The sequence below is a fragment of the Schistocerca gregaria genome, chromosome 1, assembly GCF_023897955.1.
Source record: "Schistocerca gregaria isolate iqSchGreg1 chromosome 1, iqSchGreg1.2, whole genome shotgun sequence".
Taxonomy (NCBI): domain Eukaryota; kingdom Metazoa; phylum Arthropoda; class Insecta; order Orthoptera; family Acrididae; genus Schistocerca; species Schistocerca gregaria.
The window spans coordinates 1,100,704,234-1,100,717,859 of record NC_064920.1 but is presented as its reverse complement, the minus strand read 5'-3'; the positions used below and the strand labels follow the sequence as shown (position 1 = coordinate 1,100,717,859).

The 13,626-nt window shown below is 42.3% G+C and overlaps 1 protein-coding gene across 2 annotated transcripts in view; it reads left to right on the top strand.

The window, feature by feature from the left end:
* LOC126282405 (facilitated trehalose transporter Tret1-2 homolog) overlaps window positions 1-13,626 on the top strand; it is a 235,273-nt gene that overhangs the window by 205,838 nt on the left and 15,809 nt on the right. For both annotated transcript variants that reach the window (XM_049982072.1, XM_049982065.1), the window contains exon 6: window positions 4,355-4,517. In XM_049982072.1, coding sequence (XP_049838029.1) covers window positions 4,355-4,517 — 163 coding nt within the window. The remainder of the gene's footprint in view (window positions 1-4,354; window positions 4,518-13,626) is intronic.

Genomic DNA, 13,626 nt, shown 5'->3' with positions numbered 1-13,626 from the left:
TAACTTGTTTCTTAATAGCGTTTGTGATCACGACACATGGCAAGGAATGCTCTGCAATGCCCTCCCACGTTTGGTAAAGAGCTCTGGTGTTAGGGCATTCCATTACTTCACCATCATGATTGACGGCTCCTGGCTTGTCGTTGGTTTATACGGACGTCCTGCAATACATCTCCGCAGTGCATCCTGTATGTTCTTGATACGGGATTTTAGTCAGAGGAATGAATAGACCAGTCCATTTGCCGAATATCCTGTCGTTCCAACAGCTCCTCCATTTTCACCTTTCGATGCAGTCACTCTTGATCATCCATAAAAATGAAGTCATGGCCGAATGTACCCCTGAAAAAACGCACGTGTGGAACGAGAACAGTGTCACAATATCAGTGACTGTACGGTGTTCGAAGATTTGGAGGTCACTACGCAAATGCAACATTAAGCCTCCCGACATCATAACACCTGGATATCCAAAACCATCATTTCGACAATGTTCCTGGGTGCATTACGTGTTTCCTTTCTTCACAATATGACGGTACGCCCAGCATTGTCGAACATGATCGTTTTGGTGGGTCAGCTGTTATGGTGTGGGGAAGCATAATGTTCCATTGGCGTAGTGACCTGGAAATCTCTAAGCACGGCACACTCACTGGTCAATGTTACCATGAAACTGTACTCCTTCCCCATACGCGTTTTTTTTCTGGGCTGCATTCAGCAATGACTTAATTTTTATGGATGGCAATGTGCGACCGCATCGAAAGGCGCAGGTGTAGGAACTCGGAACTGGAGGATATTCATAACAATTAATTAAGGATGGGTCCGCATTTATGCAAATAAACAAATTGATATTTTGCTTTATCACGACAGTTGTTGCGTCCTCAGGGAGTTTTTTTATTATTTTATTGAAATACATACATACAGGTTATTTTTAGGTTAAATTGTATGTGCGCTTTATCTTTTATTTTACACAATGTGTTCTATGACTGCCAACCAAAATCAACCACAGGTCGAAAGTAGCACACCATGTCATCTCCAAAAATGAGGGCTGTTAGAAAATCATCTGTATTGAATTTTTTGTTTATCATCCAATCTTTGAAATGTGTATTCTGGTAAAATTCGTAGCATATGCCTGTGTTTGACCTACAATTTTAGTATTTTGGGTAGGCCTTAGCTGTGACAAGTTTTTTTTTTATACCAAAGATGTTTTTGTGTAGCTGAGCTGAACTTGTGGACATCAGTAAAAGATTTTTGAAGCTTAAGTACGGCGAACTATTTCGTAGAGTTTGCTATTCATGTATTATATTTCTTATTTTGATTATGTTAACTAACATTTTTTCCCTGCCACGCTAACTTTTGCTTCCTGAAGAGGGGCAAAAGCCCTTCCAGTAGTTCAAGGGCAACACTCAGAATGATCAACTGATCTGGTCTTGTAAAGTTAGGCATCGTGATTTGCTGTACTGTTACTGGGAATGACTGAAAGCATGGCAAAATACAGCTGTTATTTATTCCCTAAGGGAATGAAGCTCTACTGTCTGACACCTTCTTGAGAAAAACTTTCTGGACGTAAAATATTCCCCCATCCGGATCTCCATGTGGGAGCTGCTCAGGAGGACGTCATCATCAAGAAAAACAAAACTGGCGTGCTTCGGGTCAGAGCATCGAATGTTAGATCCCTGAATCAGGAAGGTAGGTTAGAAAATTTAAAAAGGAAAATCGATAGTTTGAAGACAGATACAGTAGGAATTAGTGAAGTCTGGTGGTGTGATGAACAGGACTTCTGGTCAGATCAGTACATGATTATCAATACAAATCAAATAGGGGTAATGCAGGAGCAGGCCTAATCATGGACGAGTAAATAGGAAGCTGAGCTACTGAGAACAGCATAGTGAACGCATTGTGATAGCTGTGATGGACATGAAGTCAATATTCACCACAGTAGTACAAGTTTATATGCCAACTCCGCAGATGATAAAGAGATTGAAAGAATATATGATAATATAAAAGTAATTATTCGGATAGTTAAGGGAGAGGAAGATTTGATTATGGAGGGGGACTGGATTTCGATAACAGATAAAGTAAAAAAAGGAAAATAATGTGAAAATATGGACTGAAGGTGGGTGAGCGTGGGGGTGGGGTGGTGGGGGGGGGGGGGGAGAAACGAAAGACAGATCCACTTACTAGAACTTTTGCATAGAGCTTAATTACATCGTCATTCACACTCTAAGTATCCTGAAATAAGACTGTATACATGGATGAAAAAAGCGAAGTGAAATGATGGTGTGGCACTGTTGGTCGGTAGGCCCCACCCAGGGAAGTTCGGCCACCGGCTTGCAAGTCTTATTTCAGGTGATGCTACATTGGGCATCTTATGCGTCGGTGATGATGAAGAGACGATGAGGACAACACACCACCCAGTCCACGCGTGAGAAAATCTCCAACCCGGCCAGGAATTGAACCCGGGACCACTGAATGTTAGGCAAACACATCGCCGCTCAGTTAAGCAGGCGGACTGTACGTGGAAGAGACTTGGAGACGCTGGAAGGTTTCAGAGTGATTATATACCGCCACCTTCTCTAGAAGGAGTCGGGTGAGACATTTGAAGATAGTCAGGCGAGATGAGGTGGCATTGATAACGGTTAATTAAGGACTGGGCAGACACACCTTTGCGGTTTGTTGCTCATCATTCGTATGACACATATATGCAGTACATTTATAAAATGTTATGAATGTCATTGCCCAAAAAGAAAAATAAATCGACTAAATATTAATATCTAGGACTCTAACCCATTCCACTGCTGTGGCAATGGCATTCATAAAATTACACATGCCCTTACAGCATGGTATGAGAAATTCCTCTTATATTCTGATAGATTGTTCCAATGTAACACAGTTTAAAGTCGGAGACACCACAATACATTTATAGAGTGAGTCAGATCAGCGAGGTTCGAGTCCTCGCTCGGGCATGGGTGTGTGTGTTTGTCGTTAAGATACTTTAGGTTAGGTAGCGCGTAAGCTTAGGGACTGATGACATTAGCAGTTAAGTCCCATAAGATTTCAGACAAATTTGAACATTTTTTCAGATCAGCGAACAAGTCCAGTGCGAATTGTATTTGATGTGATCCACAGTTTCCTGTCAGGCATCACAGTTGCACTTATCGAACCATTCTGTTCTTTGTAATTTCCAATGTGTTGGCAGTTACTTGTCACCAGCTCTTCAGCGTACAGTAGTGGCGAGTGTCTTGAACGAAGCCTATTTCTTGGTAAGACAGATATGTCGTGATGAAAGGATAGTTTCTTATTGTCTTGTATATTGTAGTAAACTCTAAGCAGGGTCTCAGTTCAGTGAGTCTGTGTTTGGTAGATATTGCTTAGCAGGGAAGCCAGTAGACAGGAGACGGTCTGATTGACCAGTAATCATGCGCATGTGTTGTTACGCTGTGCATCGATGAGGCTGTTATTACAAGTATTACGCCACACTGAAGCACAATACTCTGCAGCCGGAAAAATCTCGTGCAAGAGCAGATGTATACAACGTCTCCATTAAAACCACCCCCGGGTTGTGCCACACAGCCTCTTGATGACGTTGTTGCGATTTTTTACCTTGGCTGATGTGTTTTGCAGATGTATTTTATGAGTTAGAGTGCGATGCCATGATATTTCGTTCTTGTTGTGACAGAAAATATTCCCCTCAAACTGCACCTTGTGCTGTTGTTAACTGGTACTGGACTTCAGTCTCCATTTTTTGAAATATGAGTTACGGGCGCCACATAAGTCTTCTGACCAATGTGAACTTAAGTATCGACGTGTTTTACTCCACTGGTTAGAGGTGCTACTTTTCACAATAGCTATCAATGCTTTGGTACGATAGGCATGTGATAATGATGGCTCGCGTCTTTTTAGCGTTGACCACTATTCACCATTTTTCTGCTCAGTCAGTGAGGTTCTCGACAGTCCTCTGAGGTTCTCGACCGTCCTCTGACGTCAACAACCCACCAGACGTGTGGGGTCACTCTTGGTGTAGAGCGCTGTGTTATTAGCATACAACACCAGCCATACAAGTGGAGTCTGGTGTAGGTCCGCTGTGTATAGAAAATGTGAAATGGGATCAAGTAGGATGGGATCAACTATGGGGCCATGTGGAAAGCCAGCTGGCATTGAGTAGAGATGCCATTCCCAGATCTCTTGTTGATTGTGTGGCCCTGGAGGTAGTTCTGTGTCAATCTCATGTATGCCATAGAGCTTGAGGAAAAGGGCACTCCACCCTGCTCCACCCCACTCCAGGGCACCCCACTCTACCCCACCCCATGTCACACAGAGTCTTGTTGCAACCGCTTCTGTAAAGTGTGGGCGGGGTTTGTTCCAGGAGGCGGCAGCACCAGAAAAGGAGAAGGAGAAGAAAGCCCCCAGCAAGGGCGCGTCGGCCGCCCAGGAGGGTAGTGCCTTCAGCCGAAGGGCGCTGCTGCGCAGGCCCGTCCTCATCCCACTGGCCCTCTCGCTAGCCCTGCTCGTTTTCCAGCAGCTCAGCGGTGAGTACCACCTCTCCAGTGCAGGCCAGTTCAGGAGGTTGCTAGGCGAGCACCTGCGTGACCACTCGCTCGCCCTCTGGAAACTAAGCACTCGGGGTGATTGGGTGGTCATACGTAATTATGTAGTTCATTTAACCCAATTCTGCCTGGATTATTTTTTTCTTCTGATTTCTACAAATTGGATATTTATGTGTTTATTGTCATCAAAGAAAAGCAATACAACAATGAAAACAAAAGAATAATCAATAATTGAAACTAAAAAGGATGTAACATATATGTCACGCTATGTAGAACATACATTTTAGGCAGAATATATGACAGCAAGTAAAATAATAGACTGTATGTGATTTACATCAAGTTCAGGCGACAGTACTCACTTTCTGTGATATGGCACAAAACATTCTACGCACAAACCAACATCACATGTGCAGCACATTGTTGTTGGGGTTCCTTGCAGTTTTCCGCCGCACGGCGTCTTCTTTTTTCTGTGGCACCGTGGCTACCAGATGATTTGTTTCATCGTATCTAATATCATGCAGAACTCTGCCTTGGATTGAATTACCTGCAGGGAGTCCAGGACCTCTTGGTACTGCAGCATTGGAAGTCAGGTAACATTTCACAATGTAGCACTGGAAGTGCAGCTGAGGCATATTTGTACCAGTCTTTCTATAAAGAAGCCACCCATTATGTGTAGAGATCTAGAAGCCATGTAAAAATTGGCCACCACCATTTCTTTCCTCTGACACTCACTCTATATAACGCTACATTTTCATCAATTCGGTCAGTTCCTCCCGTATTTTTTTGTATTCTCCAATTACATAAGGTCGAGGTACAAGTATTCTTTTCTTCTCTTGTCTACAGTATTGGGCAACGGTGCCGACTGGACTGATACCATGGCTTGTGGAAGCAACTGTTACTGTACAATTATCTAGCCATCTGGCAACGATTATTCCACTTTTCTTGCTGCTCTTGTAATCAAAATTTCCTCTCTTATTCCTCTTGGACATCGTGTTAGAAGTTATGAGATGACACTCTTTAGGCAGACGATTTTTACGGGTAGTCCCAGTTGCACCAAAACCTCCTTGCTTCAGTTAAATCAACAATGTTTGTGATGTAAACAGGTTGTCAAAATAAAACCTGTAGGGAAGATGTTTGTTCTTTTCAGGAAGAGAATCGATCATTTGAATCAAAGGAGCAGCACATTTTCGAAATGCTTTCTCATATTTTTCATTCCTCTGAGGATCAACTCCTTGGTATATTTGAAAGTCCACTAGATATCCCATGGTTGTGTTTAGACACCATGCTTTGTACCCAAATCTAATTGACTTACCTTTCAGAAACTGTTTACATCCATGTCTGCCAAAATACTTTATCATGCTCTCATCGTAAGACAAATCTTGCTCAGGCTGAAAGTGGAGAACAGAATTTTTTCTTAGCATATTTATTAATGGACTAAGTTTCCACAATCTATCATTAGAATCTATTTTTGTGTTGTCACATGAGTGAATGAATCTCATAATTGTTTCAAACCTGTCCCTTCTCATCGTGCTGTGGACCATTTTATTTCTCATGTCGAATCCAGAATTCCAGTAATATCTTCTGCTAGGTAAACGATTATAGCCAGAAACAATTAGAATTCCTAGAAAACCTTTTATCTCTTCATATGTTATTTTTGGATCTGAGCTGTTGTTGAGCAAAGCATACTTCGTCGATTCAGTGAGAAGAAATTCAATTACTTCGTCGTTCCAAAATAATTCGAAGCACTGAACTGGAGACAAGTTTCTGTATTTGCTATAATCACTCTCAGGAAATATAGAACTAACACTACGCAGATCGTCTTTTTTCCAATCGCTGATTACAGTTTTTAAGATCTGTGACTTTTGCTGTTAATCTGGTTTATCATCAGTAGAGAAATTGATCTCAGGTTCAGTACCTAACCCGTTTTTACTTACTAAAACTACTTCTGCACCAGCCTGGAATTGCCTTGGTCCAAGGTTATCGACGTTTCCTCCCTCATCTTCTTCCCCAGAATCTTCATCCGAATCCACATTAGCTTCAGGAGATTCAATAAATCAATAAATATATCTGTTGCATATTCTTCCTCCCCTTCAAGAATAGCCAGTATCTCATGGAGAGATAGACCTCTAAAGAGAACGAATCGTTATTTTCACTGTTTTGCCTAGTGTGATATATGTGCAACACAGAATTAAAACTGTATCTGGAACCACAAAAGTAAGAATTGCATTTTGTAGATAACCATTAACATAAATTTCGGTACTTTTAACATTATAATCAACCATAATTTAAACAAATTGTATTATAATTTGCGATAAAAAATGATACATACTTCTTATTCCAAGACATAATCTCACTCAGAAAAGTCTTCCGTACTTGAAGCACCAGTCACTGACCACTTAATGCTTGCAACTGACTGAAACCTACCTAAACACGAACAACGAAGCCTCCTTATCTGAAAGCCATACAACAATATCCACTCCAAACGCAGGCATTGTTGCCAACGAGAGAAAACAATGACAGGCTGTTCCGCGACATGTATGTTACGCTAGACAGAAATGAGTTTAAGGTTGCCAGATCTAAAAAGAGGCTTCTCGTGATGGAGAGGGTGGGCAAAATAATATGAACAGCGTATAATATCGACCGATAGAAAAAAAGTCGCAATGCCAAGAAGGACTTGTGCGACATAAACAAAAGTTGGGAGGCGTGTTTCTACAGCTGAAAGATGATATCTATTCAAATTTTGCTCCATTCGCATAAGAGTGACTCTAGTAGCGCCGCTATAAGGTTGCTTTAAATAGTTACCTTTGAGACTGGACGTGGTGAGTTGATATTAGGAGTCACAGAGGACATTATCAGCATCTCATCGAGTTTGAACGAGGTCGTGCAGTATTGCAAAAAGACTTGGCAGAAGTGCAGCTACTGGGATTGCTGGCAGCGACGGTCAAAAGAACGTACGGTCGCAACAAGAGCAGACTCCGGACGGCCACGTGGCGCTACCGAGAGGGATTACCATCGTGTTCGGTGTATGGTTCTGGTGCATCGTACTGCATCTGCAGCGGCGATTTGAGCAGGAGTTGGCACCACGTGACACAAGGAACTGCTACAAATCGGTTACTTCAAGGACAGCTCCGAGACAGATGCCCTCTAGCGTGGATTACATGCACCCAGAACACCGCCATGTGTAACTTCAGTAGCGTCAATAAAGAGCTGATGGGAGGGCGGAATTAAGATCTGTTGTGTTTGCTGCTGAAAGCTTGTTCTGTCTAGGTGCCAGTGATGGCCGTGTGTTACTTAGAAGGACAGCTGAGGGCCTGCAACAAACCTGTCTGCGTGATAGGTAGACTCGACATACACTTGGAATTATGATCTGGGGTGCGATTTCGTATGACTACAAATGGAAATGTCGTGTGGCTAGGGCCTCCCGTCGGGTAGACCGTTCTCCTGGTGCAAGTCTTTCGAGTTGACGCCACATCGGCCGCTTGCGTGTGGATGGGGATGAAATGATGATGATAAGGACAACACAACACCCAGTCCCTGAGCGGAGAGAATCTCCGACCCAGCCGGGAATCTAACCCGGGACGTTAGGTATGACATTCCGTCGCGCTGACCACTCAGCTACCAGCGTCGGACGTATGACTGCCGGAGCACTCTCGTAGTTACCCAAAGCATCCTGAGTGCAAATCTGTACGTCAATCTGGTGATTCGGCCTGGTCCTACCATTCATGAACAGCATCCCAGGCTGTGTTTTCTAGCAGGATAACTCTCGCCCAGATAACTCTGTTTTAACCCATCATGCTCTACAGAGTGTCGACGTGTTGTATTGACCTGCTCGATCACCAGATCATTTTCCATTGGAGCAAATTTGGGAGATCATCGGACGACAACTCCATCGTCATTCATAACCAGGATTAACTGTCCTTGTATTAACCGACGAAGTGAAACCGGTGTGGAAATCCAACTCTTAAAATGACATCCGGTACCTGAGCAACACAATTCATGCATGTTTGCATGCTTGCATTCAACATTCTGGCCGGTTATTAATGTCCGCCCCCGGTAGCTGATTGGTCAGCGCGATATGATGTCAATCCTAAGGGCCCGGATTCGATTTCCGGCTGGGTCGGAGATTTTCTCCGCTCAGGCCCTGGGTGTTGTGCTGTCTTAATCATAATCATTTCATCCCCATCGACGCGTAAGTCACCGAAGTGGCGTCAAATCGAAAGACTTGCACACGGCGAATGGTCTACCCTACGGGAGGCCCCAGTCACACGAAACGACCGGTTATTAATCTACCAGCATTTCGTATTTGCAATGACTTCTCTTGGGCTTAAATTAACCTATAATCTTGCAATGTTAATCGCTTACGTATGTTGCTAGACAAATGTTTTCCCGATGTTTCATTACTTTGCATTTATTATTGTTTGATGTAGCGATTTTTCCCCTCCATTGTATTTTATCTTGTTGGAATTTGCACCATTGCGTACGTGTAAATACCGTGATGTGGCAGCACTGCACAGCTCACATGCCAAGTCTTAGAGGTTATGTTTCAGTGTATTATACGCATCGAAAGTGATGGTTACCAAAAGCGACTGGTGAAATGGCGTGATTCCTCACACTGCTAAAAAGGGCAGCTCGTTGGTGGCGTGAGCATCTATGACGGAAACAGCTCAACTGTTTATCGTCTCACGAACGACTGCATGGACGGGAATGACAGCACAGACAAAAATGCTAAAACGTCATCGGCGAGAAGGAATAGTGGGCGAAAGCGGAAGTTGCCTGTCAGAGACCGACGAGCATTTTAAAAGATTGTGGCCAGATAACACAGAACTGCTGTGGCGAAAGTGACTGCAGAACTCAACACTCCTTGGGGAACATTTTGTCGATAAAACCAGTACGGCGGGAGGCTCACAAGGCTAACAGTCATGGAAGAGACCCTTAATAACGGAGTCCCTTGCAAAGCTGCGAAAGAAATGTTTCCACTGTCATAAAACCTGAACACTTGATGACTGTAAGACTATGGTATGGTCTGATGAATCATCATTTTCGTTGTTTCCTAGAAATGGCTGGTTTTATGTACTGAGAACCCCAAAAGAAGCCTACGATCTGATCTGCTTCCTTGCTGCAGGCAAGCGTGGGGCAGGTTCCATTATGATTTGGGCGGTTATATTGTAGTATTCAGCTGGTCCTACCATTACCTTCATGGCTCAATGTATTACTCGGCCTCCTCGACAGTGAAATACTTACTGTGACTGGCATGTTGTTGCCAAACATTGCCATTTTCCAATATGATAATGTGCCCATACATACAGCCAAGAAAGGTTCAGGCATGGGTTGTGGAGCATCGTATATAATTAAACATCTTCCGTGGCCAACACAATCCCCAGACATTAACATCATTGAACCGTTACCGGGAGTTTAGGAGCGGAAAGCGAGGAGCAGATTTCCGGCTCCAAAATTTCATTGGAATCTATTCAGTCATTCTACGTATGTATTCTGCTGAGAAGTTCAGCTGTTCTCAAAGCCATTGGTGGCTGAGCTGCTTATAAAAAAATAAATAATGTGTCTATGTCAGGTGTTCATATTATTTTGTCCCCTCCTGTAGGTCTTGTCTAAAGTTTAAAGAAAAACTCAGTATGTTTGCTACATTTCGTATGGACCAATGTAAGTCCTAACAAGCACCAGATTCAAACTTTTAGCGAACCTCACATCTCATAGCGAACTGTATGAATTTCCTTCACTAACTTACTTAATGCCGAAATATTACAGTAACTGAAGAGAAAGCAGAAAGGTGGAAGGAGTGTATAGAGGGTTTATACAAGGGCGGTGTACTTGAGGACAATATTATGGAAAGGGAAGAGGATGTAGATGAAGACGAAATGGGAGATAAGATACTGCGTGAAGAGTTTGACAGAGCACTGAAAGACCTGAGTCGAAACAAGGCCCCGGGAGTAGACAACATTCCATTAGAACTACTGACGGCCTTGGGAGAGCCAGTCATGACAAAACTCTACCAGCTGGTGAGCAAGATTTATGAGACAGGCGAAATACCCTCAGACTTCAAGAAGAATATAATAATTCCAATCCCAAAGAAAGCAGGTGCTGACAGATGTGAAAATTACCAAACTATCAGTTTAATAAGTCACAGCTGCAAAATACTAAAGCGAATTCTTTACAGACGAATGGAAAAACTGGTAGAAGCGGACCTCGGGGAGGATCCGTTTGGATTAAGAAAAGGCAAACCTACGTTTCTAGCATTTGTAGACTTGGAGAAAGCTTTTGACGATGTTGACTGGAACACTCTCTTTCAAATTCTGAAGGTGGCTGGGGTAAAATACAGGGAGCGAAAGGCTATTTACAATTTGTACAGAAACCAGATGGTCCAACCGTTGTGAGTATTGTAATCTAGCTAGTTGCTAAACATTTTAAAATTTTGAAAAAATGTATTTATTCTTTTTAATTAATTCTTCTACCAGATTCGATAAATGTTATAAATTTTTCAGTTAAACTTAACCCAAAAATTTAAGTCCTATTAATAGATGCCAATTTCCACAAAAAATGTCAGTCAATGTTTTTAGGTTCAGGACCTTACTTACATGCCAGTATTTCTGTAAAAATGACTTTGTGAGTAAAAGTCAACAACAATTAACGAAATGTGAATTTTTAATTTTTTTGTGGTAGTCATATTGTACCCCAAACTTGGTAGTACACGTTATTGAAAACACTTTGATATTGCTAATAGCGTGCTAAAAGGTATTTTCTGGTTCTGGTCCAGCAGGATCACCCTCGTGGTTATCTGACGCCCCACGACGGCAAATTTGTACATCAGTCTGGTTTTCGACCTGTTTTGCTGCCATTCTTGAACAGCAGTTTGGGGGTGTTTTCCAACAGGATAACGCTCGCCCACATACCGCTGTCGTAACCCAGCACGCTCTAAAGAGAGTCGACTTGTTGTCACCAGATCTGTCTCAAATGGAGCTCATATGGCACATCTTTGGACGACAACTCTAGTGTCGTCCACAAAAGCATTAACCGTTCCATATAAACCGACCAAATGAAACAGGCATGGAAATCCATCACACAAACTGACATCCGTCACCTGTACAACACATTGCATGCACTTTTTCATTCTTGCATTCAGTATTCTGGCTGTTACAGCGGTTATTAATATATCTGTATTTCACATATGCAATAGCTTATCTAGCGCTTACAGTAATCTGTGATCTTGTAATGGTAATCACTTATATACGTTATCTACACAAACGTAATTCCGAAATTTCAATACTCTATATAAATTATTTTTTTTGATGTTGCGATTTTTTCCGTCATTGTAAGTGAACCAAAAGCTGTAGTCCATCCACAATACCTAACCTTTGGTGCCTCCAAACGAATGTTAATAGTAAAGAAAACAGCTGTAGGTGTGTGTGATAAACAACGCGAATGTAAGTTGTTGGGGAAAAAACGGTAGTGATTTAACGTAAGCTGCATTCTGTTACGAGTGTGTGAACACAACTATCATTGTCACATTTCTGGATGTATGTATTTTTTGTATACGCTACGGCAAATCACACGTGAATCAACGGAGCATATGTTTCGATAATGTATGCAAGCCATTGCGCGACGAATATTTAAACTCAAAACTAGTAACTGTGGTTTTCCAAGAAAGTACTCCAAAACCAAATAGTGGCTCGTTGCTGCTGTACGCTTTTTTTTCTGTACGCTTTTTTTTTTTTTTAAGTGTCTACTAGTTCACATTCCGAAGCAATCCCCGTACACTCTCCTGTGAGTCAAACAACCCCGAGACCATTCGTGCTGCCCTTCCGACTGTACGTTCATTATACTACAAGGGGTAAAACTATCGATAGTGGTGTGACGTAGCAAATCGTAGCCCTTACGCATCGCTGTTCCTCTGGGACATTCGGAGCGGAGCGCGCCTTTTCCGTCAGGAGGCACTGCCTTGCTGGTTTCTTCAAAAATATTTAGCCTCTACCATTCGCTCGTCTTTATACGAGAGAGCGTAGTCGTTGTTCAGGTATCGTGTGCAACGGCCGTACTCAATCGAATGGTACCAAAAAATGTGGACTGTTTGCGTATGTTGACAAAATTCAGTTTGGAAGTTTTCTGTCGAATGGTAGGGCAGCAGTGAGTTCGCGGAAATCAGTGTACAAATCAGTATCGTAATTTTTTTTTTTTAAATGGTTCAAAGAGTTCTGAGAACTATGGGACTCAACTGCTGTGGTCATAAGTTCCCTAGAACATAGAACTACTTAAACCTAACTAACCTAAGGACATCACACACATCCATGCCCGAGGCAGGATTCGAACCTGCGACCGTAGCGTATCGTAATTGTTACTCAGTAGCATCCGTTGGCGGGCTTTACTATTACCTGATCATTTATCACGATAATCAGGAACTTTCATAACGTGGTAGCTTAATCGGGAGAAGCAATACAACAATGGGAAACTTCTATGTGAAGCTGAAACTAAGTTTAATTGTTAGCATGAGCATTGTTGGTCTAGCCTTTGTGAAGGAGTGCGATGCTTACGAACGCAAGGGACAAAGTACATTCTTTGAAATGTTCTTTCATCGCAACGTTTTCATTTAAAGGACATATTTTCGGCGTTCACTGTAGAAATTATTTATTTCACAGCTTAAGTTTCGGCCTTTGGGCCATTTTCAAGTGATACGGCAAAAGATTTTGCTCCAGCAGATGACAGACTTAAAAATACTCCAACATGTATATATGTCATTGTCATAAATGGGCCTTATACATGCCGGAGGATTGTCTGACATGTGTTGAGCAGAATCTTTTGCAGTACCACTTGAAAATGGCCCAAAGGCCGAAACTGCGATTGTGAAATAAATTATTTCTACAGTTACTGTAAATAAAATATCCTTTAAAAATTCTACATGGCTGTGAACCCCGATCATCCGAAGTTAAAACTGAAGAATTTGAAAAGCTGTGTCCCACATTTGGATTAGAGTCGGGAACATAACTGCAGCGCTCGTTATGAAACAATCCTTTGATCATACTAGACAAGCGAGTGAAATACTCATTCTTTTCTCTGAATTATTATTATAACTGATAGTTGAGTT